The sequence below is a fragment of the Corvus hawaiiensis genome, chromosome 1 (genome assembly GCF_020740725.1).
Source record: "Corvus hawaiiensis isolate bCorHaw1 chromosome 1, bCorHaw1.pri.cur, whole genome shotgun sequence".
NCBI classification, from domain to species: domain Eukaryota; kingdom Metazoa; phylum Chordata; class Aves; order Passeriformes; family Corvidae; genus Corvus; species Corvus hawaiiensis.
In genome coordinates, this window is record NC_063213.1 from 57,026,435 (window position 1) to 57,051,612 (window position 25,178).

Genomic DNA, 25,178 nt, shown 5'->3' on the forward strand with positions numbered 1-25,178 from the left:
ACTCACTTCAGAAACAACAGCCGGATTTTCTCACATTAAACATTTAGAGCATCTGGAATTAAACACAAACAAGCCGTCCTCGTTCTCCGCGTGCTGTGCAGCCTCACAAACCAGCGCCCTGGGCTGTCAGCGGGGGCGCCGGCAGTGATGCCCGAGGCACGGCTCACCGTCATCGGCCTCATTTCCCGGAGACCCACGTTCTCCGGCTGTTCGAGGACACGCAGCATTGCAAACACCCCGTCGCCGAGCGCCGCGGCGCCGCCGGCGGTCAGGCCGAGCCCTCGGGCGGCCGGGCCCGGCCCCCGCCCGCCGCCCGCCCAATGGCGTGGGCCGCAGCCCGGCCGATGCCGTCACCCCGCGCAGCGCGGCCGCGGGTTGGCTCCGGCAGCGGGAATCGTCACATGGGCAGAGATCAGCCCAGCGCCGGGAACCGTCACATGGGCTCGGATCAGCCCGGCCCATCGCACCGCCCTGCCCCGCGGAGCCACGGCGGATGGCGGCGGGCGCCGAGAAGATGCTGAACCTCATGGATGTCGGCGGGTCCCTGCTGGAGCGGGTGGCTGTCGGCAACCCGCTCTCCCTGGTGCTGGCCGCCTCCGCCTTCGCGCTCAGCCTCGGCTACCTGTTCCAGCTGGGGTACCGGCGACACCTCGGCTCCGACCAGAAGGTGAGCGCCGGGGGCGGCGGGGCCGGGCGGAGGCCCGGCGGGCTCCGCCGCTGTCCCGCTGAGGGACGGTGCCCGCGGGCCGGCGGGGCCGGGCGCTCTCGCTGCAGGGCGCGGGCGGGCCGGGAGCAGCCTCGGGACAGCCCCCGGGAGCGCAGGGGGAGCGGCGCTGCACCCCAGGCGTGTGGGAGCGGGCCCCGGCGGGCGAGCGGCGTTTCCAGCAGCCGCTCTGAGCGCGGCTTCTTGAGAGAGCTGCGCCGGCTTCGCCCTCGGCCGGCCGGTTGGTACCGCGGGAAGGAGAGGCGCGCAGGGCTTGCGGGGCCGAAAGGCGTTCCCGGTACTTTCATGGATGGCGCTTCAAAGAAGGCGCCTGCTTATGTATGAAACCCAGTGCTAACCTGAAGTCGCTTTTGGGGGGCTGTTTAACAAATCTTCCACCACTGTTTCATTTCTGACTGCCTTCTTTTCAGTTGCCGTATCTTTGTGCTTTACATTCAGAGGCAGCATAGGAAAGAATCTTACTCATATTCACTTTTTTTTAACCCTTGCTGCTTTTAAATGTAGTTCTATCTGAACAACTGAATATTTTTTAAAGGTTGGCCTTTTCACAAAAGAGTTTAAACAAACATATATAAAACTTCCTTTGTGGTTAGTTTTCATGTAAATAGACACGATTTTATTACTTTTTGTCACTGGCACATACCAGGGAAGTGGTCACAGCACCAAGCCTGGCAGAGTTCAAGCAGCATTTGGACAACTCTCTCAGGCACATGGTGTGACCCTTGGAGATGGTCCTGTGCAGGGCCAGGAGTTGGACTTCGATCCTTGTGGGTCCCTTCCAGCTCAGGATATTCTATTAGTCCATGATTCCATGATAATCTCTGAAGAAAATTCAGTAATTATTTTTCTCTTTCTTCTACAGAACTACCCACCTTTTATTTCGTCAGGCATCCCTTTCCTTGGTCATGCAATCGCATTTGGAAAAAGTCCCATTGAATTTTTGGAAAATGCTTATGACAAGGTATGTTTTCCCACATGACTGGATGAGCATATATAAAAATACTTTTGTGTATCTGTTAAGTTCTCTTTCTGGAGCCTGTTTAAAATCAGTTCATTCTCATTTACCACCTCAAATATGGAATGGAGTGTGCACAGTAGGCTCTGTGATCTTCAGGTCTCTTCATGTACCAGTAGTGTTTTCTGAGCCCTCTCTTGTGATTCACATGTCAAAAATATGCTTGTGCATTTGGGTAATGCTCATAGCTGCATCACAAATTAATTAAAAAGCCATTTTCATGACATTATTTCTTGCTGTAATTGGTAACTTTTAATCACATCCTTTACCAGTCTGTGACCAGGCTGGAATGTAGCTGACCACCTCCATAGGCAACTTGATGAATTTTAAGGCCTCTCTGATGTTAAAAGAGCTGGTGGATAAAACCTCAGTAGTTTTTATACTGTAACAGCCCAGAAGAAATTAACTAAATCAGTAGAGCCTTAGTTCCAATTAAGTTAGGTTTATCAAGCTGCTTCACATTGTCTAAAACCATCTAGAGTTATAAGCTTAAATCTTAGCTTGATTAGCTTAGAGAAAGCCAGGTCCGGTGCATGAAGGTCTGCTGGAGACTACTTTTAAACTTCCAAGTCTTATTTGCCCCTAATTACCTATGCATAACTCCAAATCCAGAATTTTTCGAGACAGTGTTTGTAGATTACTGGAGTCAATATATGCTGCAATCTCACTGCTAATTTTTTTTAGTGTGACTGATCTTTTATTTATGTTTTCTAAAATAATTGGTTTTAAAATGTGCACATTCACATGTGTTCATTACAACATTAGATATCACTGGTATGTACATTGAGAACAGAATTTAAATATGGTTTTAAATATTTTTGTCTTTATTAAATCTCTGGATACTTAGGAGAAAATGTAATTTATGAAAGACTGTATATAGAGATAGGGATTTAATGATTTGTGTTCTTATTTAAAGGAAATTCTGGGGTTTTTTTTTATTCTCTCTCTTAGTACGGACCTGTGTTCAGTTTCACTATGGTTGGCAAGACATTCACATACTTACTGGGTAGTGATGCTGCTGCTCTACTCTTCAACAGTAAAAACGAAGATTTGAATGCGGAGGATGTGTACTCTCGGTTAACTACGCCAGTTTTTGGCAGGGGAGTTGCCTATGACGTCCCTAATGCGGTTTGTATTTTAAATACCAGATGAGTAGAAAAGCAGCGCAGTTTGAATGCTGAGTAGGCAGCCCTGAGCTCTTGGCTCTGTCTGATGGGGTTGTGTTCATATGCAACTGTGGCATATTGCAGTAGGGAAATAGTCTGATCTGGCTAATCAAGACTGAGCATGTTCAGGTTGCTTTCTTTACCACCTGGCCATTTGTCACTCTGGATGTTATCCTTTGTTCTTGAAACCATCTAATCTCATCATAGAGGAAAAACTAGTGAGTCACTTTTTTCTTCCCTTGCACCATGCCGCTGACTGCAGCTCATTCTTCCCTTCCAGACAACTTCAGGCCTTTCTTCTGAGAAAGCCTCAGGAGTGATAACTTTATTTTTGCCATGCCAAATCTAAACATGGGAGTAATCATTTAACAGTTTGAACCACAAGGTTTGTCTTGCTCAGACAGAAATCATTCTGTATGTGTTTGCAGAATAGTCTGCATGGCAGCAGAGGGGCTCTGTCATGTGGCGTTGTATCCAAGCTAAGCATTGGCTGCTTTCTTGTTTGGGAGGGTGGCCTGTCATGTCAGACCCTCAAACTGCAGAAGCCAGCTTTTCTGTGGCCCCACTTGCTCCACTGGCACTCTGTGTTCAGTGCATGTTAGGGCAGAGTAGTTGGGTGGAAGAAACAGCACTGTGGTATACTTTATTTTTGGATTTTCAGTTTTGGCCTCATTTTGTTTGTATAAATGTCCGACATTTGACTAGTGTCTGTGACCCATCAATTTCTTTGCCTCCTTAGCATGCCTCTTCATTCATGCCAGCCTACGTGCTGTGGTTGTTGCCTATTAATGATGTGGGTTAGGGACAGTAATCACTACTCTCTTTGCCTCCACGCTGGCATTTTGCCATGATCCACAGAATATGCATGTTGTTCTTACCCTGTTCTTTTGAAATTCTCATACACAGCTAACTACCTACAACTTGCTACTTTCTAAATAGGTAAAGGAGAACTTGGTTGTCTCCTCCTTTGTCAGGAAGTACTAAATTGTGGATAGGCAGTTTGGGGGGTAGATTCTTTTCCACTTCATGGATTTGCATGGCTCCTCTCATCCCTATGAGAATGAAACCAGCAGGACTGCAGCCTGGACAACAAGTAGGAGATCGTTTCTTGTGTCCTAGGAGATCTCTTCCATAAGTGGGGCCATTCTAACAGACCTGTTTCTACTAGTTCAGATAGTCAGAGGCCTTCCTCAAAATGTCAGGGATGGAGTTGTCAATCACTTTTGCAGCTGCTGGAGTGCGGAGGGTGCATGATTCTCTGCAATACATCTCATGTTCTTCTCTGGTATATACTAACTTCAGAAAAGTCTGTGAATCACAGACTGCTAAATTGGCCAGATTTTCACTGTGTTGTGCTTCTTCTGTGGATTCTGACTGTCATGGGATGTCTGCTTGAAACTTAAAGGTCACGATTTGTTCTTAATTCTGTGAAAGTTTGCCCAGTTATTACAGCTGCTTCAACTTCTGCTTGCATGCTCTTCAGTTTGTGGATGGATTTGAATGTCTGTCTTCATGCAAGAACTAGTTCTTTGATGGGATCTAATCTCATCCATCAGTTTTATAGAACTTTCTGTAAGCTCCTTGGAAATGGGCATTTCTTACAACCATATACTTCAGGCACATAGGGATGATTAAAGCCTACCTTATTGGCCCATCATATACAGCTTTTTTTTTGCTTTTTTCTGAAATGAGGTATTTTTCTAGAGTTACCCTAGGCTTTCTTTTTCCCTGGAGTGCGCTTGAGCTCTGCTTTAGTCAAGAGATTAATCTTCTCATATTACTCAGTAAGCTTTGGATGTCTGTGGATATGTCTACTTAATTCATACCTGTGATACCAGAAGGACTTCTTTCTTATTATCTCTGCAGATTCAGGCTCCTCAGAAAATTCCTTTTTTTTCCCCAAAATTACTCTTTTTCCACAGCAAGGAGATGCAGGGAGTTTGCCACTGACATTTAAATTATCTCTGACACTGGTTATCTCTAGTTTCCCTCTATGAAGCTAGCACGTCCAGTTGTGGCCAGAACATGTTCTGCTAGAGGTGAGGTGGTTTTTTTGCATAGTGTCATCACCACAATTTCATTTCAGACATCTAATGAGAAGGCATTTAGAGAGCCATGGAAAATTTCATTGGCATTCTACAATTGATGGGTCATCCTGAAGTTTCTTTTGAGACCCCCTTCTCTCTGCTTAGGCTGCTAAGTGTCTCTTCATTTTGACCATGACTTTCAGTCACATGTTTAGAAGAACCACTCCTTATTCTTCAAAATGAGTAACTTGCTTATTTACCAGTGATTCAGGTAATTGTTTGTTAATATCCATAGTCAATATATCAACTCATACTCACTCTCTGTCTCCTTCCCCCAAGCCTCTTGCAGATAGTTCTTTGTTGAGAGGACCTGAAGTTGCAGAGGGTGTGTTCACTCCCATGCGCCATTCTTGTCTCCATCAAGCTGGAGCCTGGCTAGTATGTTGCAAGGGGAAATGTGCTTGTCTCTTTGCTCTATGGCATGTGTGTCCTCTGACAGACTTCTGGGGTCCTCACTGCATTCTCAAAACAGAAGCTTCTAGGAAGTAGCCTTTTATTCTGTATCTTACATGCAGAGCCCTTGTGGGAAGAGTTTTTGATGTATCACACTCATGGTACAGTGCAGAGCTGTAGGACAGATGTCTCATTCATAATTAGGGCTTAAAAATCAAATGAGTAATTTTCTGAGTCAATGTTCTGTCAATGCAGTGAATGCTTCTCATCTAATGAAGGGCTTTTCACCAGTAGGTTTATTAGCTATGGATCTATACAGAGAAAAAGAGGAAGAGGTGAGAAGGCTGTGAAACTCTCTACTTTCCTAGGACACAGTTTGCCTCCTGCTTCTGTGTCTGACCTCCTGGGCAGTGAGATCAGAGGGCTCTGTAAAAGAAAGGGTCATCTCTAGTCCAGTGGTCCTTGCAACTGAGAGAACAGAGGAGAGGGAGAGAAAGCAAGGAGGCTGCATAGCAGGGAACACAGGCTAAATCCAGACTTTGCAAAGATGGGGCTGGTTAAGTTTGTGATTATATATCTAAAGGGCATTCCATCATTCAACTTTGCGTGCATCTTGTATCTTCAGGGATAAAGCTTAATGAAGATACTAAAATAGTCTTTTTGTTTGGTACTGCAAAAGGGAGAACTGCAGCTCCTTTGAGCTATTATTTTACTTGGATGTTTCTGAACTATTGCTTGAAAGACAAAGAAGGTGAAAAACAGAGTATTAACAATTAGTTAGAACTGAGTATCTGCTGTACCCTGCAGTCCTAATCATAATCCCTATTTACTTCTGGATGGTCTTATAGTACAAATTCTAATAAGCTTTAATTACATTAATATGATGATCCTTGTACTGATTGCTTTTTCTGTCTTGGTTCTTTTAGATATTTTTGGAACAGAAGAAGATGCTCAAAACTGGGCTAAACGTTGCCCAGTTTAGACAGCATGTATCTGTGATTGAAGAAGAAACAAAGGAGTATTTCAAAGCATGGGGAGAGAGTGGAGAGAAAAGTAAGCAAGATCAAATGCATTTTTCCTCCAATTTTCTGGGAAGTAATTAAGACCAATGCAGTACATTTTTTTAAAACATGTACTGGAATATTAAAGAAACTAAAATTACATAGGTAAAAGTGTACTGAACATCAGAAGAAAGAAAATACAGATTTTTTTAAAATCAAACGTAAGGCTATTGGAGAACAAAGCTGCTCAGAAAATCACTGAAAGGAATGAAGGACTATCTTAGTTTTGGTTTCTTAATGGGCTCATAGTGCACCTGTTGTGCACATTTTGGATGTGTCAGCTCAGTGTAACCACTTCCAAGTCCCTGGGAAAAGCTGCTGCTCTGACACCCTAGAGAGCCTGTGCTGAAGATCTTGGCTCTGAGAGTTTCTACAGTGAAAAACTGCATCTTTGAAGCTGATATGGTTACGTTAGTGACCAAAGTGAAATAGTTATTTTCCCTCATTCCCAGCTTGCCCATCATCGTTACAAGCTCACAGTTGCATAGCAGTGCTAAATATTATTTTAAAATACATATTTATATTTAAATGCATACAATTTCTATAATACATATCACATTTTAATATATTCTTTTGAATTTATTTGATTTATATGTAATATAGTTAATAATATGGTAATATATAAATTGATGTTTAAGTGTCTAAGTACTGCTATATAAAAATAATTCAGTGAGCAGGAAAACTGGTTTCCCACGGATTTGGAATTCAGGGTTAAATCTTTGTATGGCTTATATTTATTAAGGATTGAGCTTGTGATGCATTGCTTGCTTTGGAAGAATTACTAACTCTGCTACCAAAATTTCTAGAAAGAAATACCTTAGAAAAAAGGTATCAGTGATCTAATTAAAAAGGTGTTTGAAGAGACATCTGATGAGACACACAGAAATTGTAAATTGGATTCTTTATTCTCCTAGTAAAACTATCCAAAACTCTATTTTAAATTATTAATCTGTGTCCAGTTACTTATTTTTTACTTACACAAAATAAAAATTATAACCTGTAAAACATAACATGTCACCTGAGATGCATCTTCAGTAATGTTTTTCAAATCTTTCCTCAGACCTGTTTGAAGCCCTTTCAGAACTGATCATTTTGACAGCAAGTCATTGCTTACACGGGAAGGAAATCCGAGGCTTGCTGAATGAGAAGGTGGCTCAGCTGTACGCCGACCTGGATGGGGGTTTCACTCACGCTGCCTGGCTCCTGCCAGGCTGGCTGCCTCTGCCGAGCTTCAGGTACTAGCAGTAACAGAGGAAGCAACTCAAGCATTTTATCTAAACTTCACTGTTGTTTGGATTGCCCCCCATCCCCACCATTTCTTGTTCGTAAGCTATTCTAGACATCCCAATAAATCCTCATAAGCATTCTGTGTTACTTTGTATAAAGTTGCTAATGGAAGTGTTTTGAATCACAGGCGTCGAGATCGAGCGCACAGAGAAATAAAGAATATTTTCTACAAGGTTATCCAGAAACGTCGGAAGTCTGAGGAAAAGGAGGATGACATGCTCCAAACTCTACTTGATGCTTCATACAAGTAAGCCAAGAGTTTGAAGACTTGTTTGAAGATTTACTTTAGCTTTGAGCTCTTTAGTCAAAACTATCTACCAGAACCCAAGAAACACTCCTTCACGTTCTGAATTGGTTTTGTTGCATGCAGTTTGTCCTAGCTGTATTCTTAAAAACAGGTTTAAAACTTCACTTGTCAATGGTTATTCCGATTTCTGAGATTTTCATCGGTGGTCGTGAGGTGGCTGAGGTTGCTTCCTTTCTGTTTGCTGGCTGTTGGGGAATGATTTTCTTTAAGGCTCCTAAAGAGTCTCTCTCCCTCTATTCTCCCTTCTCCCTACCCTTAGATCTTTTGCCTCTCTGTTTACAGTAGGCAGTGAGAGAAGGAGTGAGTACATTAGAAGAAATGGTAAATGCTGCTGTATAAATAGCAATGCTCAATAACTGGAAATGTGACCAAACGAAGCTCTGCCTTGGCTCCCTTTGCCGCAGGGACGGCCGCGCGCTGACGGACGATGAGATTGCGGGAATGCTGATCGGGCTGCTGCTGGCAGGGCAGCACACGTCCTCCACCACCAGCGCCTGGCTTGGCTTCTTCCTCGCCAGAGACAAATCCATCCAGGAACAGTGCTATGCAGAACAGAAAGCAGTGTGTGGGGATGACTTGCCACCCTTAACTTACGACCAGGTTTGTATCTTACGTTAGTCCTCAGGGGGTATTTTTATACTTTAGATGCTTATTTAAAAAAAAAGATCATCAGACATGAAATGCAGTCACAGTCACATGCTTTGTGTTAATCATTAGCACAGTCATTCTGTGGTAATGCTGTTTGCCAGTACATTTCCTCTTCTCTTCCTGTCCAAGTAAATTTTCACCTTGATACTGTTTTTTTAATCAGTGTTCATTAGGGAAAGTGCAGTTCCTATGTTTATTTAATAAATTATAGTTCTGTAGAAGAGAAAGATCCTCATATTCCCACTGAGGAAAGCAATGCAGTGTGACCTTGTTCTTTAATTAGGCAACAGTAAATACTCATGAGACAGATCACTAAGACACTAGTTGTATTCAATTGCACTGGTCAGTGATTTTTTTCCTTCTTAATCAAATCAAATGGAAAAAAAGAAATTATCAGTGTAGTTTAATAAAAGTACATGTAAATATGTCCTGCTTACTCTTTGATTTTTTAAAAACATTCGTTTTTAAACAGTATAAAATAGCATTTTGTTTGTATTGAATAAACGCAGCTATATTTTGATATATCATTTTCTCTATATTTTCAGCTCAAGGATCTAAGTTTGCTGGATCGCTGTCTAAAAGAAACTTTAAGGCTTAGACCTCCTATAATGACCATGATGAGAATGGCCAGGACTCCCCAGGTGAGGAACTTTTTGAAGCTAATTTCACTGCAGCAGCACAGGCCAGGTCAGAGGTATCTCGGCTGGCAGAAGGAAACACAAGTGAGCAGTGTTTGCTGGCAGGGAGGAAAGCTGATGGCAGTCTGGGGTTCTGTCAGTGGTAGTGTAGCCAGCGTTGAGGAAAGCAATTAATACCTTGAACTTGGTATTTGTTACCTCCATCTAGAATTGTGTCCAATTTTGGACCCCTGCAGCCCCCTGCAAGCAAGAGACTGATGGAAGTGCAACAAGCTGAGGGCCACCCGGATGGGAGGGCACTGCAGCCTTTGTGGTGAGAGGCTGAGGGAACAGGGACGGTTCAGTCTGGAGAAGAGCAGGCTCTGGGACCTAGGAACAGCCATGTGCAGTTTTCTTCAGCAAAACTGACCCTTCTTGTAGCTACCAGTCTTATTTGAGCTTAGTTTGGTGCCAGCATTTAAAGCCTTTTTGTTTGCCAGGTATTTTTAATTGCTGTCATGGAAAAATTTGGCACACATTTAATACAAGCTAGGTAAATCCAAAAGAAAACTCGCTCTTTGTACAAATACAGTACCGTGTCAAAAAATGAAAATTTTTTTTTAACTATGTCCCTTGAATGACAAAGGCTTTCAATAAATTTTAAGTTCTTTTTTTTTTTTTATTAAACCTCCTTCTGTAGAATTGCCAGCTTTATTAAAGCAGCTGGAAGGTTCCTGCAACTGCTTGAGCACTGTGTCCTGTATAAGTAAGAGAGAAGAAAATGCTAGGTTATTAATTTTAAATGCACTTGGCCAAAATCTCCTGAAATGTAAGCCTTGTGATGTAACACTTCAGGTAACACTTTAAAAAGAAGAATGGAGCCATTTTGTCATGTGTGGGGTCTTGTGTCTTCTCTTGTAGACTGTTGCTGGATACAATATTCCCCCTGGCCATCAAGTTTGTGTATCTCCCACTGTTAACCACAGACTCAGAGACTCCTGGAATGACGCTCTAGACTTCAAACCTGACCGGTATCTCCAAGATAACCCAGCAGCTGGAGAGAAGTTTGCATACATTCCCTTTGGTGCTGGTGAGTAAGAGAATGCAGCACCTTCCTGAGTGAGGTTGTGCTGAGGTGGCTCACACCAGCCATCTCCTACAGCACCTCTCCACGCTGCAGCATCTGAGGACAGATTTTTTTTTTTTTTTTTACATTTCTGCCTGAAAGGTTTCTTACTGTGAAAGTGCTGTGAAAATAATTAAGTTAATAGTTCTGCATTACTCATAGCTGTATATATCTCTCACAACAGGAATCAAAACATCTTTAGGTTAGTGTGAGTGATGTTTGACTCACATCTTTTCAAGTCAAGGATAAACTTGGTAATAAAAGTTCAGCTGAAGGCAGAGCAAAAGTCTGCAGAGTCCCAACTTCCAGAACAGTTTGCAAATATTGCTGATGGAGTTAGAGTTGATCTCATTTCTCAGTGTTGCAAATGCTTCTTTGCTGATACATAAATTAATGCTTTCTAGTGGGGACAGAACAGCACAATCTCATTCCACTTACTCATCCGTTTTATGCAGTGACAACTTAGAAAAATAAGACTTGGATGGAGTTATAGAATGGGGTATGTGCAACACCAGAGTCTCAGATTGATGAGAAAGGGGCAGCTACTGTCCACATGAAATTTCTAAAGTTAGCTGATTGTCAAAGGCAATCCAATAAAATATTCTAACTGTGTTTTATGACTTTCCTTCTAGGCCGTCATCGCTGCATTGGAGAAAACTTTGCTTATGTTCAAATTAAGACTATTTGGTCTACTTTGCTTCGTTTGTATGAATTTGATCTTGTCAATGACTATTTTCCAACTATAAATTATACAACAATGATACACACACCTAATAACCCTGTTATCAGATACAAGAGGCGGTCTCTGTAAACTCTGGTGCTAAAACCTTACTTATTTAAGTGTATGAACTAACAGACTTTTGAATAAAATTGTGACAGAATGAGTGGCAATGGAAGCTGATGCATCTACTGTTAGGAAAGCAACAGTAGTCTACCGAATGCAAAAGTTATGCATCTATTTTGTTTGCCCACACTATTTACTGCTGCTGTGTATAACTGCTTGTTCTACAATTTTCTCATTCCATTTTTAAAGGAAAAGTGTCTTTTCTATTGATGTAACACTTTTAAGGTGCATGCCAGATCTTTAATGAAGAAAAAAGTCATTTCTACAAGTGGAACTCCTTGCTTATGAAAAATAATTGAAGATTACTTTTCCCAGATAACCAAGGGGCAAGGCTGCCTACCTTGCCTCTGTACCCAATTACAGCAAACCCATCAGGGAACAGGCACCACAGGGGACTGCACGTGGTGGTGCCTTTCCTTTGGCATTTATGATTCTGTTCCAAGCACGTGCGCGATGGTCTCGGCTGATTTAAGAAAATGTTACTGTACAGCTAAGTGTAGGCAGAGTTCAAAATGTTCACAGGTAATTCTTTTCAAGAATGAGCCATTTAACTGTCTAATTTGAAGTAGTTGTGAAATGCTTATGTTCAGAAAGCAATGAGTAATTCTCTAAAAAATTTTGAAAATGGTGATGTCTGGAAGCTTGATGTAAAGTGTGAAAGTAACAATATGAACATACCAACAACATGAATTTTGTAAATAATATGTTTGTGTGTAAAAAGGTCACAAATTAAGTGAAATAGCTGAATGTTGTCTGGGTTTGTACTGACTCATGCAGGATTGTTAAATAGTGTTTGGTTCAAGAGTGCTGATGATAAATGGTAATGAGCTCTGGCTCACAGGAATTTTGAATTAAATTTATAAACAAACCTCTTGGGGAAGTTTCCTGTGCTCAACCCTGTCACTTCTTTTTGAAAACGTTTCACCAGTAAATTTGTAACTCTTGGAGTGGGTCATGCCCCCTTCAGCAGTGCTCAGTGTAACAAGGGCTTCCTCCAGTCTTTCCTGGTCTAAATTCAGTGTAACTGTTGTAAAACCTTGTGTTTGTATCAGGGCAGGTGGCTGGGATCTTCCCTCCCAGCTCTGTCAGATGTGACCAGGGTCTGCAGAAGCCAGGCTTGTCCCTGTCCCTCTCTCTGATAGCAGTGCTTTGGAATCTGTAAAAAGTAAAGCTGCAGTCACTACAAACAGGAGGAAGGCAGGAGCTCCCAGGCAGGAGCAACCTGTTCTGTGTGAATAAGGGAGCAGTTCTTGAACACAGTTAGAAGCATGAAGTCATGTTTATTTCAGTACTTTGACAAAATACCCATAAAATTCAAAACTTCTACCATTACAAAAATAGGTCTCTACAAGTGATATTCTGTCTGTCTGCACTGCCAGTAGCAAATATTACGAGAGTCAATGTAACTTCAGTAGCCTTGCCAGAAAAAGTGCAAGTAAACTTTGCTGAATGTAGCTCAATTTAATTAATACACAAGTTTCATCTTTGCACCCTTTTGATAAATACACACCTCATAAGTTAATCATTTAAATTAGCATTCCACAAATATACATGTAATTTAACTGTGGGGGTTTTTGTTTTGGGTTTGGGGGGATTTTTTTTGTTCAGGTTTTTTTTTTTTTTCATAAACACAAAGTGCCTACATACATAAATCCCAGTCTGTGTGGGTGTGCCAGGATGGAACTGTATACAATCGTATAGCTGTGTTCATATTGGTCCCACAATATACACATTATACAAAAGCACAGAAAGAGCACAGATTTACAGAAGGCAATCTGTTAGCATCACTGCCAGTGATGGAGATGTTGAAGGGTATTATTATCTTCTTATACCCATGTGCAACTGAGTGTATGAAGTCGAACCTGTAAGATGGAGAAAAATTCTCATCAGGATTACTTAGAACAAGTAGGTACATTCAGCTGAATAAGCATGAAAGATTTCGCATGGGAAATCATAGAACAGGGACTTCTAAAGATCAAATCTTTTAAGAATAAAACTTCCTCAAATGATGAGGAAGACTTCAACACAAAGCTTCAAAACTCAAGTTTGACAAATTTCATCCCATTGTTCTGACAATTTTCTTGAGGTATTCCTCTTACAGGAATTGCCATTATCTATGGGACAAATTGACTGTAACTTCTGTAATCGAAGTGGTAGGAGAAGAAATTCCTCTTCCACGTCCCAATCTTCTGGGTACAATTTTTTCCATGTAACTTAAACTCTTAGCAAGATGCCAACTGAATGCTTGCTGCGCATTTATTAGAGATCAGGGAAGTAAAGTGTTACCAATAATCTCAAAATCTGTAATTAAAGCATGCTTGTCTCTCTTTTGAAAGCATTTTACAGTCTTCTTTTAATTGAGTTTTTTTGCTACAGCTCAGAAATGCCTCTTGTTTAAGGCTGAAAATTGATAAAATTGAAGTTGTTTGTTATGTATCTCAGAGAACCAGCACCCACTTGGCAGTGGGCCCTGTGCTCCCCAGGGATGCTGGGGAGGGTGCCTGAGCCCCTACCTGACTGCACGCTGCCCAGCCGCTTCTGCAGTGCCTCCAGGCGATTGATGTAATCTGTCAGAGCCCTCTCGGGATCGTAGTTCTGCAGCTGAGGACAGGCGAAGGAGACTGGGTTTAAATCAGCATGCATCCCGGGGAACCTAGGGGCAGAACAACACACACCATTTCAAAAAGGGTAACTACAAGTAAAAATATCAGCCACACAGCAAAATATTGTAGGTAGGGATACCTCATGGCCTGCATGTTCCTTAGCTTACCCATGTGGTAGCCAGCACATCAAACCCATTTAACCTCCCTGCCACTTACTGTCCAAGCCAGAGAAACCACTCTTCCCACTTGCCTTCTCTTTCTACTGCACAGGATTTGTTGCTGCATTTTTTCGAGATGAAGACTGAGCAGAAAATTCCTAGTGTGATTGCAGCAGAAGCCACTGTAGATTGAAGTCTGGTTTTCTATTAAGAAGCTTGTGTCAACAAGCACTGCTATCTTTATAGGATTCTGCCTCTCCTCATTACTCTCTAAGTAAAAGTAACAGTGGCTAAAATAGATTAAAAGTTTTTTCCATGTAAACTAAGATAATACAAATATTGAGGTGGTTTACATGAAAATGAAACCCAAAAATGGCTAGAATTTGATATTCAGTGAAGATCTGAGCTCACAACTTCGTATTAGCTCATCAAAGGCTGATGGCACTCATAAAAATGTTGCCCTTGATGAAAAATACCTGGTTTCACTGGCATCTGCCTCACTGATGCATCTGGTATCACAGCTTAGGGTCGCCAACCAGAAGGGCTTAAACAAGAAAAAGCAACGGAGCTACCAAGCAGCTTCCACCCACACTCTGGCCATGACACCACGCAACTGTTGCCAGCCCATAGTAATGGGTGAACCTCGGCCACAGTGGGCAGCCCTGCTTTCCCTTCCCTTGGCTGAGAGCCCTCTCCACACCACACTGCCCCAGCCAGCAGGGCAGGCAGGGTCACTCAGTCACAACGCCCAGGCTCTGCAGGTGCAGGAAGGCACAGCTCCATCCCGCGATCTCTGCCAGTTCCGAGAGCACGACGGGAATCAGTGTGAGGGGTGTGCGAGCTTTGGGCTCAAGCACCTGATGAGTAATCACACACTGAATGCCTGAGGCATCATTTTTTACCTATTCTTACCAAAAAGGCAAATCTTACAGCATCAAAGGTTACAAACCTTAGCAGTCAACACTGACGCTTTCAGTTAGCTAAACAGTGCCTGAAAGAGAATAGTAAAAAAAACCCCAAACGTACTTATGTTGAAAGTTTACAGGAGATCTAGGAGACTCCATGCCTGACCTGGATCTATAGGAATGCCTCTGTTCTCCATAAAGATCCATGCCACCAGAGAATGAATCAGGCCGTAATTCATTACCTAGAAATATAAAAAGCAGTGTCTTGAAACCAAAAGCTTTTGCACTTCACTGGGCATCTCAAAAATGAGTTTTCTGTTTGCATATCACAAAAATGGCATTTAACAAGTGTAGACCACTTTTAGACCCTCAGGGAAAAGCAGAAGTGAAATCCTGGCCTCACTGACGTCAGTGAGAAAACTCTCACAGACTGAGCAAAGGTTTTAGCGCAGACCTAAATAGCCAGTAAATAATAAAGAAGCTTCTGATTCTCCTTAGACTCCTACAAAAAAGCAAACAGAAAACTGTCATTTCCCAGACATAAACCTGTAATAAAAGAATGACAAGCTTTTGTTCTAAGAAAAAGACCACGGTGCAGATCTCCTACAAAAACTTCAATGACGCAGCTAAAATTGCTTTCATGAATGCACTCCATAGCGAAAAAACTTCCATATTTTTTTAAATACCACCCACAATGGAGCAAAACAAAACTGAAGAGAACGCAAATAGCTTAGTGTCTATGCTGAGAATGGAAACTGAGAAATAAGCTAATCCAAACAATTACAGTGAAAGAAAGAGGGAACAGCCCCCATTCATTCCACATGAGGACAATACAAATTAAAACCCATCTCCATTAAGCAGTGACTTGCAAGTAAGGTGTGACTTGCTAATACCATTTTTTCAGTCATTACTAGACTGTGACTTACCTGTGTTCTGGCTAAAGACATCCCTATTGATAGTCAGAATACCAGAACCTGTAACTCTGTGCCATCGACGAACCAGGAACTTCATTCTGCATTTCAAATTAAAAAAACCAAAAAACAAACAGCTTCAGGATAAATGAAATAGTCTCATAAAAGTAACCTGCTTCTTTTATTCTAGAATGTATAAGAATTTCTTGACCAGCAAGCAAAATTAACAGATGGGCGTCTAAAACCTGAGTATCAAATACAAAACATCCTTTTGCACATCCCTAAGCAAGACCATCTTTTGTCCAAACCTGCTTTCAGCTTCACCTGTGCAATTCCAGAGGTGCTGTATAAGTCCAAGTGGACAGTAAATGGCTCAAGCACCCAAGCAACAGCACACCAGCATTTTAAAACCATACTAAATATACTTTCTTTACCCTGTCACAGCCCCAAAACTGCAACTGCAGAGCACTATGAGTAAAAATCTCACAACAGGTACATGAATAGTTCATTGAATTTATACTACACACAAGGCTCAGAACAATAGCAAGCAGAAGTGCTTGGGGGTTCAAACCTTTGTGAAGGTTTGTAGCAACATGGCAGTACAAAGCAGTAATAAACTTTACTTTTTTTCCTCACCAATTCCTGCTCATCCTTAGTCTTGTGAAATTCAAAGGACTACCTAGATGGAGAAAACTAATTCCTAAATCTGTATTATACTTGTATGTATGAATTTAATCTTTAAAGGAAATTAAGCTGCAGAAAAAAACCTTTGTAAATAAGTGCAATCCTTAGAATTGCTCATAATTTTTTTTTAATAATATGACTTTACACAGCACACTCCACCCGTGCTTATCAAACACTGAGCCCTTTTCAACTACAATAAGGCTGCTTATTCCTATTACAGATTTTATCTACACTCTGCTCATCTTGTCACTCTACTGTATTCATGACTACCAAAAATACACCATTTAAACAGGATGGAATATGACAATTTCTAGATTTCACTAGAGAGCTAGAAAAGTATATATTAAACTGCATAGTCATTTCTGTTTGAAATGTAACTTTCTCCAGTTTACCTTGAAATTGCAATGGACACCCTGACTGCAGAGCGAAATCGTGTAAAACCTTTTGAATGATGTGTGATGATTTCAAGGTCTGTGTAGGAAGGCTGTCCCCCCATCCGTGCTATGAGGGCCAGCGTGGCTTCTTCACACTCCTGGAATCCTCCTAGTAACAGCAGCAAGTATTTTTTCTGATAGATGAGAGCTTTCCGAAAGCTCTCTGCTCGCAGGTATTTGCCATAAATTCTCTGCAACAAGAGAAAATGAAAAAAGCCCCATAAGCTCCATGAATCACTACAGTTCCAAGACTTCTGACATCGTTACTTCTATAGCATTTCTGTGATTATTCATTTGTCACTATCATGGCGAAGACTGTGCTGCTGCTCTCTCTTGCTGAATGCAGCTTCTTATATTGAGGTTCACCTAAACATCAAGAAATGGAGCACACATAAAAGGACAACATAGGTGCTTACATGTCATTCTTGGATAGAAAAAATAATAGTCAGGTATCTGAGGATGAAAATTTTAAAACTGACTTAGTATCTGTTTACGCAGAATAAAGCAGAGCGAACACAATGAAAAATAGGCCCATATCAAAATTTAAAAAGCAGCTGTAGTTAATACGTGGGGAAAAAAAATCTTCCTACCCTTAAAACAGCATTTTCAGTATCTGATCCCAGTTCTCTGAGGAAAGCCTCACTCCTGAGCTCTGCTCTTAGCTTGGAGAGTTCTGCATCAGCTTGTTTCAAAGATTTCTGCAGCGACAGCCTTTCTCTGTTCCACATTTCCTTCTCAGAGGCAACAAGAGTATCAATATTAACTCCAACATCTGATGAATGCCTAGAAGACTGAAGACAAAGGAAACTGAATTTGAATGACTTGGATGATTTGGAAAAGCTTAAGCTGTGTCATCCTAGTCATTGGTTTGGTGGAGAGCTCATAAAATTAATGAGAAAAACTACCCATTGGTTGGATCTGAGGCCACCCTTGCGCTCTGACACCTCAAAAGCAGGGACTTTAGGAGCCTGATCAATGTCCCAGAAAGATACAGCTTCTGCAAAAAATACTGCCCTCAAGTGGATCATATTAGCTTAACGATCTTGAAGCTATCTGGATCTATTAGCTGCTTACCACGGTGACAAGATACAGATAAAAAAGAAAGGCACAAGGCATTTAAAAGAAAAGAGTAGTTAACAAAAAGAAGCTGGGTAAAATCACTAAGTTTTACACTTAACAGTGAGCTGAGACATACTGATCACTGAACAAGAATAACTCACACCCATTTACTCTGTAGAGGGAAACCAGGAAAGACAGCTTGATCACTTTCAACTGGGTGACTAGGATAACGAATTACGCTTTTATGTCTATACATAACTCATTACATCAGCACCACCATAGACATACACAGTCTGCTGAAGGTTGTCTGTGCTGGTGTCTTCTCAGTTCTTCCTCCAGTTTCATAACAGCATTCCTCAAATTATTCTTCTCTTCACTCAGTCTGCTGACAAAGCCCGTCAGCTCAGCATTTTGCCTCAGCAGCCTCTCAGTCAGTGAGCTGGACGGAGTCCCTGGTGGCAGCACCAGCTTCAGCTGTGAGGAAGAAAGAAAACCAAACTCAACCTCTATTAGATCCAAGTTGCCAATTTGAAAATAACTGGCTTACAGTGAAAAACTTTTGTAGATAATAGCTTTGCATCAACTTGTACATAAAAAACTTCAGTGTACATGTAAACTACAGATTAATGTGACTTTCTTGTCTATACTTATCCTGTACATTACAACAGAGTACTTTCATACAAGCTCAATTGTATCAGCTATAACAATTTGCAAAGTTTTCTACTACGTTTATCTATCTTAGAGGAAAAGAAAAGCCTCAAGGCTTTTTTCAAGTTACATTGAAAACACTTCCTTAAAATACAGGTAAGGATCAAATCAAGCTCACTTAAAAATCAAATATTGCCAAATTCCTTGCAACAGATTACCTCACTTCATTTTTTACACAGGTGCATGTTACTCAGTCTTCAGTGGCCTTTCCTTTGGTAAACACAGGGCAGTTTAAGTAAACGTGTTGTGTCAACACAATACAGTAAATACTAAGTGTTGATTTTAATATTAGGAAGTACTGAGAAAAGTTTCCTCAGTTACAGGATTACTGCTGAAAGGTAAATAACTTCTCTTAAAGAAAAAGCCAAGAGAGACAGAAATTTAAAATGAAACTGGAAAAGTTTTAATTTGAAAGTTGAAAAATCACTTAAAGTATAAAAAAATAAAAAAAAATAAAAGGAAGGATGTTTTTACCCCTTTACTTTACCAACTTCAATCAGAACACTCACTGGAATTTTCCTTTATAAAGTAAAGACCTGAATAAGTACAGGCTTACAAACTCCTTACTGGTTTCTGCCCACATATCATCATCCAAACTCTCCCATCAAAGTTACAGCATTGACTCTCACCTCTTCCAGACTGGAGAATCCAGGCAGTGTTTTCAGTTCTGAAATAACTTCTTCAATAGCATTTTGTACTGCAATGAAGTCTTGATCATCTGCTGTTTCAAACTGCAATCTGAAACAACAGGGACAGTTTCAACAGCAGATCAACTCTGACACCCTGAGCCAGACTAACAGGACTAGATTCCTATGCACTGGATCTATAGCAAGTCACTTCAGCACCACTACTGGAGACAGGGCAACATTTTCAGGACTGCTCAGTGACTCTAAACAAAATTGTCTTGATATAGAAAAAAAAGCGTATAAAACAGTTTCCACTCATTTGTAGACAGGGATGTTCTACATGAACCACATTTAAAAGAGTGGTTCTGCTTCCCATGAATCTGTTGAATCCGTGTGATCAAAATCTTAGGGTATACCCCAGATACACCCCATCCTGCTTTGTGCAAACGTGTCCGAAGGAATGTTTAATATTAAATGACCGTCACAGAAAAATAAAACCAGGTTCAAACCTCCCATGATATTTTTTTATCTTATTGAGATAATAACCCCCCAAAAATAAGAATCAAGATCGGTTTCACTTGACCATCAGTTTTTTCCCCAAGGAGGATGATTCAGAACAATAATCCCTATATTCATCCCCTTATACATCATGAATTGTTTAATTACTGTTTTAAATTCATCTACCTACACCATACCCAGAGAAACCTTATCACTTTTCAGAGAAAGAAAGGACAATTTTGCTGTGCCTTAAAATGAACCCTGTTAAAACAAACAGGATTTACAACAGCACTTGATACTCTGTAATAAAACCAGATCAACCCCAAACTCAATTAAGCCCTGCAGTCTGTATGATTCAAACCCAATACATTAGCTTGCTGGTTGCTGTTAACAAAACCAAATAGCTGAAGACTGGTCTAACCTGCTAGCAGCTTTCCAAGCCAACTGCTTCAGCTTTGGAGATGCATTTTGCAGCTTTTGTCTGACTTTTTCCAGAATTTCAGTAGCAGCAGAGAGATCTCCTGTCAGTGTGCGGTAAGTCAACTGATTTGACTCAGCACCTTCCATTTTTTGCTGGAGAACCCAATTTCTTGTTCTGTCATTGGGTGTATCCCAGGTAGTCTGGAAAAAAATATGTATCTTATAGATATAGATATATATATATAAAGTATGTGATCCAATGCTGTAAAATGAAAACATACAATTCTGAAACACCCTCAGAAACTGAAGAACAAGTAATTCTGACAGAGACAGAAGTTTAGTGTGACTACAGCACCGCTGTAGTGTAGCACTAAACTATCATTCATGAAAGGTCTAGTGTCTTTCTTGACTAAGATCTAGCAAACATAGACCTACAGTGTGAATCCAGTCAAAAAACTTAGTCAGCAGGAAGTCACCAAGCCTTTCTGTTTCTTCCATCAGCAGCTCCTTTACCAGTTGTGCATGGAATTTGAGCAACTGGACCTATGTGTTTTGGTAACCAATTCATAGTCAGAAAAACAGGGGCTGAAAGAGACCACCATGGTGATGGAGGTCAGTCCACAGTCACAGGCAACCACACCACAGATGTTACCACAAGCAACACAATGCACTGAAGAGGTGTTCCTCAGCAACAACCTCCCAACACTGCCATGGAAGAACTGCCATCACTCACAAAGAAACCTGAGCCCATGGCTCTGCCTTTGGCTGTTTGCCCTACAGTGTGGTACCAAAGAAAAAAGTCTGTGTGTTGCGTATGTCACAGGAAACAGCAGGAGATTCATTATTTGAAATTCCAGGCAAATCCTGGAAAGCAGATCAGACTATCTGCTGATGAGGAGGGGAAAAAAACCCAACAGCTGCTGCTAACCTGACCCAAGGGAAGACTCTTTGCTGACCACAGTGCTGGCAGTTCCCTCTGTGCAGAAGAACAAGGTGCACAAACTGAGCGTAGCACGAAGGCTGCTGCTGCCACAGTTACCAGTACCCTCAACATCCTGCCTCTAGCTGTGGGTAGTTTCCAATGCTTCAAAAGATAAAGGTAGCCAAATTAGATGAAAAGAAAAATTTCCTTCCTGGCTCCACACGTGGATAACTGGTAAAAAGAATGATCTCGGCATGGGCAAAAACATGGTCAGCAAAGAGGCAAGCAAGTCTCATGTCAATCCTCTCTGCAACTATCCACAAATCACTCACCTAGCAATGCTTACCTTTTTCAGGCAAGTTTCTAAAAAAGTTCTAAAAGTAATTTAAAAATAATTTTAAAACTTTCCTGACCTTTTATGAGAGTGAAAAACGTAGAGGAAACAGCTACTACTTTCATTCATCTAAAAATTAGGATATTCTTAAATTGATTTTTTACCTTGATTTCTTTCTTCTGTTTTGTTTGCTAACATATACATATTCATGCATATGTTTGTTTGATTGCTTACTCATTTATTTACTGAAGCTGTTGGAAGACCACTTATAAGGTTTCAAAGACCCCTTGCAGTTTATGAACTAAAGATTAAGGGCAGTGACCTGCGACATTACTGAGTAGGAATAGCTCATTCCTGCAACTGGTTGCAAGGAATGTTCTCCTGAGACAGAGTGTGTGTATACATCCAGATGCATTTCCCCTGCTTGTGCTCCTCCTTATACACTTCTGTAACTTTGCTTTCAGGAGGAAGCAGGTGAATAGTTTTAGGCAGCAAACTGGAATGCTTTGCCTTTTCCATTCTCTGCCTTCCCTTTCCCATCCTCTGGTGCCCATGGTCTGTAATCTGCAGGCTATTTTATAGATTGAGTCAAGGCACAGTGACACACAATTGAGCAAAAGAATTAAAGCTAAATTGCATATTTCAATATTACACATTACTTTCAGTCCTACTGTACCTCATTTGGGTTGTGGCTTGGTGTCCTTTCGGCTTCCTTTCTTCCTTCATTCTCCTGCTCTTTTTTCTGTAGATCTTGGATTATTTCCTGCAACTTCTTTGTTTCATTCCCTAATTTATGAACTTCTTGCTTCTTTTCTCCAAGTTGCCACTGAAGGTCTTCTACTTTGGACTCCAGTTCATGGAGTTTCTTCTGTACTATTATGTTAGCATCTTGTTCTGCTTGTAATGCTTGCCTCTGGATCTGCCTTTCTTTTTCCATTTGCTGTCTCACTTGCACAGATTCCAGTTTATACTTCTCCATCTCACTTACTAACTCCACTATACGGTCATGCTTTTCATCCATTTGCTTCTGTAGCTCTTTAAGCAATTCCTCAGATGGATTAGGTGTTCCAGCTTGCCCCTTATCTTCAGCACTTTGAAGCTGAGCACATAGCTCTTTTTCCCTTTCTAGGGCACTGCTTATTTCGAGAGCTCGAACCTTCTCTGATTCAAGAAGCACCTGCAACTCAGAATTACGGCCTCGCTCACGTGACAGCTGGGCAGCACTGAGTGCTTCTTGGGATTCAATTTTCTGTTGCAGATCAGTTGACAGCTGTTTCTCTTGCTCCAGAAGTTTAGTTAACTCTAAGTTCTTTTGTTTTTGATCTTCAAGAGAAAATTTTAAGTCCTTTCAAAAGAAAACGGAAGGATTGATTAAAGCCATTTGTGCATACTTTCCATTATCTTCTGCAAATTGCAAATATGCTACCTCTATACATGCTGCTTTTAACAGGTTTTGCTATTCACAATTAATGTGACAATACTCTGAATGCTGCAGTTACATCTGACACTAAAATACATTACAGATGTCTTTATTCTAAGATCAGATTATTTAATAGAAGAATCATTGTAACACATACTTTATAGTGAGATACAAGCAGCTGTAGTTCTGACGTTGAAGACAGCCAGCTGCTTTTACTTTCTAAAACTGTGAAAATGATTTTTCAACTTCAGATTTCAAGATGTGAATAAATCTATGCCATTGAAGTTATCGCTTTTTTGCCTTTTGTCTTGTACCAGGATACCTGCTCTCCCCTTCACTATAGCAAATACTGCAGAGGTACCAAGGAAGATATTAATGAAGCATCTTCTCCTAAATTAAACTCCCTAGTTTGATTTTCATGAGGTGAAACTGCTGACTTTTTAAATGGTGACAAACAATATGTCTCCTTAAATACTACATTTTACAAGTTAGGCTGTGGTGGGGGCTGGGTGTAGCCATATTAGCAGTGTTCTGTCCCCTTGAATAATAGAGGGCCATTATAGAATCTTTTAATCTTGGGCCTGAAAAGCACGGTAAAATTCCTATTGATTTAAACGGGATGTGCATCAGGCCTTTTTCTTACTTTGCCACACAGCTTCTATACATCTTTCTTCAGCTCTAGATGATATAATACTACAGTTGAAGACAGAACATGAAGCATGCATTGGGCAAAAATGTAAGCTGAGATGAAATGTTAACCAAAAGAATATTTTCATGCTCCTTGATGTTCCAGGCCACTTGGGATTATGGAATACCTCAAGCTCTTCTCTTCCTCTTTCTTCACTGCGTTCCATTTTAGCCTTTTCCTTTTCCAAAGCCCACTGTAGCTCTCTTGATTTTTTCTGTTCGTTGGCCATTGTATCCTTGAGAATATCTAGCTCAGCTGCTTTTTCTTTAACTTCAGTCCTAAAAAGAAACGGGCAACTTTTACATTAGGCAGTGACTCTAATCCTATTATGATAAGGTCAGTTACTTGGTTTTTTATTCCATCCTGTGCACTGAAAACACTGCTAGTCTAGTAGAGTAACAGTGAAAAGCCTATTTAGAAAGGCAAGACTAACTCAAAACCGAAGGATCTGCATAACTCAAGAATGATAGAAACTGTGTTCATCCTGCTAACTTTGTAGCTGCCACTTGTGGGGGCTCAGAGGCAGTTAGTGTTCAACCTAATCCAGTCACTGGCCAAAATCTTAAAGAATGCCATGGAAGTGCATCTTGCTGCCATGTTTCTCAAGGGAAAAAAATATATTGGGGGAAAAAGAAAAATCTATGACCTGAATTTTCACTCTGTGCAAATCAATTTTGCATCTGTTTGCAAAAGAAACTTGCTCCTGATCGTCTGTAAAGGGTATAAAGTAACCTCTAAAGTAATCCCAATTTAAACTCCAGCTTAATTTGTTATCTCTGAGCTGAACATTAAGATACTGTTCATGGGTGCATCCCTCTGGTTCAGGCAAAAATAATAATGGCTTTCCTAAGTGCCAAATCTGTGGCCTCTGCTATCAACTGTATCAAAGAAAATTTAAGAGTATTTCATATGGAAGTACTTGCAAAGTCATCTTAACTTTGCAATTTTTTTCTCCATGTTCAGTTTAAAAAACCTTCAACAAATATGGTCTACTAATTAGCTTGTATAGAGTAGTCTAATGTAGCAAAGTTTAAAAAGGAACTTGATAATTAATAAAGCATTAAATCAAATTATGAATTGAAATACATTTTTTGTCAACTGTAACAAGTCTATTTTGGTCAGGAAGGTTTTACAGAAATACTGAGAAGCACTTATACTGCATGAAATCAATGCCCTTAATAAAATCGGTATTATGATTTCAGATTAAGAAAGATGATCTTCACAGTCAACACAGAAAGCTTGGCACTGAAAGCCACACCTGATGGTTTCTAGGTCCTTGAAGTGCTTGTGCTGGGCTTTAAGGGTAGCTTCAAGCTCTAGTTTGGCTTGTGCAAGTTCATTCTTCAGCTCTGCACCCATCATTCTCTCTGAATTCAGCTGCTCCTGAAGTTCAGCTGCTCTGTCCTTCATACTCCGGAGCTCCACTTGCATCTCCAGTATTTGCAACTGCTTCTGCTGCATATTATACTCCAGCATTTCTAATGAGAGCATCATTAATACGGAAATTACTTCATAAAAAAGCATTGTGTGTTT

At 40.9% G+C, this 25,178-nt stretch overlaps 2 protein-coding genes across 9 annotated transcripts in view; one reads left to right on the top strand and one right to left on the bottom strand.

The window, feature by feature from the left end:
• Positions 1 to 430: 430 nt before the first annotated feature.
• On the top strand, positions 431 to 12,143 carry LOC125327031 (lanosterol 14-alpha demethylase). The gene is made up of 10 exons (XM_048305902.1): positions 431 to 667; positions 1,587 to 1,685; positions 2,691 to 2,867; positions 6,312 to 6,438; positions 7,507 to 7,681; positions 7,861 to 7,980; positions 8,445 to 8,640; positions 9,234 to 9,329; positions 10,227 to 10,395; positions 11,064 to 12,143. The coding sequence occupies exons 1-10, from the start codon at positions 494 to 496 to the stop codon at positions 11,240 to 11,242; spliced, it is 1,512 nt and encodes a 503-aa protein (XP_048161859.1). The 5' UTR covers positions 431 to 493; the 3' UTR covers positions 11,243 to 12,143.
• Positions 12,144 to 12,535: 392 nt separating this feature from the next.
• AKAP9 (A-kinase anchoring protein 9) overlaps positions 12,536 to 25,178 on the bottom strand; it is a 105,676-nt gene continuing 93,033 nt past the window's right edge. For 7 of the 8 annotated variants that reach the window (XM_048305882.1, XM_048305871.1, XM_048305854.1 and 4 more), the window contains 12 exons: positions 24,904 to 25,123; positions 23,773 to 23,923; positions 22,214 to 22,882; positions 20,283 to 20,482; positions 19,367 to 19,475; positions 18,318 to 18,503; positions 17,561 to 17,761; positions 16,929 to 17,161; positions 15,868 to 15,953; positions 15,063 to 15,183; positions 13,789 to 13,928; positions 12,536 to 13,137 (listed from right to left, as the gene is read on the bottom strand). In XM_048305882.1, coding sequence (XP_048161839.1) covers positions 13,094 to 13,137; positions 13,789 to 13,928; positions 15,063 to 15,183; positions 15,868 to 15,953; positions 16,929 to 17,161; positions 17,561 to 17,761; positions 18,318 to 18,503; positions 19,367 to 19,475; positions 20,283 to 20,482; positions 22,214 to 22,882; positions 23,773 to 23,923; positions 24,904 to 25,123 — 2,360 coding nt within the window. In that variant the 3' untranslated portion in view covers positions 12,536 to 13,093. The remainder of the gene's footprint in view (positions 13,138 to 13,788; positions 13,929 to 15,062; positions 15,184 to 15,867; positions 15,954 to 16,928; positions 17,162 to 17,560; positions 17,762 to 18,317; positions 18,504 to 19,366; positions 19,476 to 20,282; positions 20,483 to 22,213; positions 22,883 to 23,772; positions 23,924 to 24,903; positions 25,124 to 25,178) is intronic. The other variant, XM_048305845.1, reaches the window with a different exon arrangement.

Coding starts and splice junctions, on each gene's coding strand:
- LOC125327031 (XM_048305902.1), top strand. CDS start 494: ATGGCGGCGGGCGCCGAGAAGATGCTGAACCTCATGGATGTCGGCGGG. Junction 2,868..6,311: donor CCTATGACGTCCCTAATGCG/GTTTGTATTTTA, acceptor TGGTTCTTTTAG/ATATTTTTGGAACAGAAGAA. Junction 10,396..11,063: donor ATACATTCCCTTTGGTGCTG/GTGAGTAAGAGA, acceptor CTTTCCTTCTAG/GCCGTCATCGCTGCATTGGA.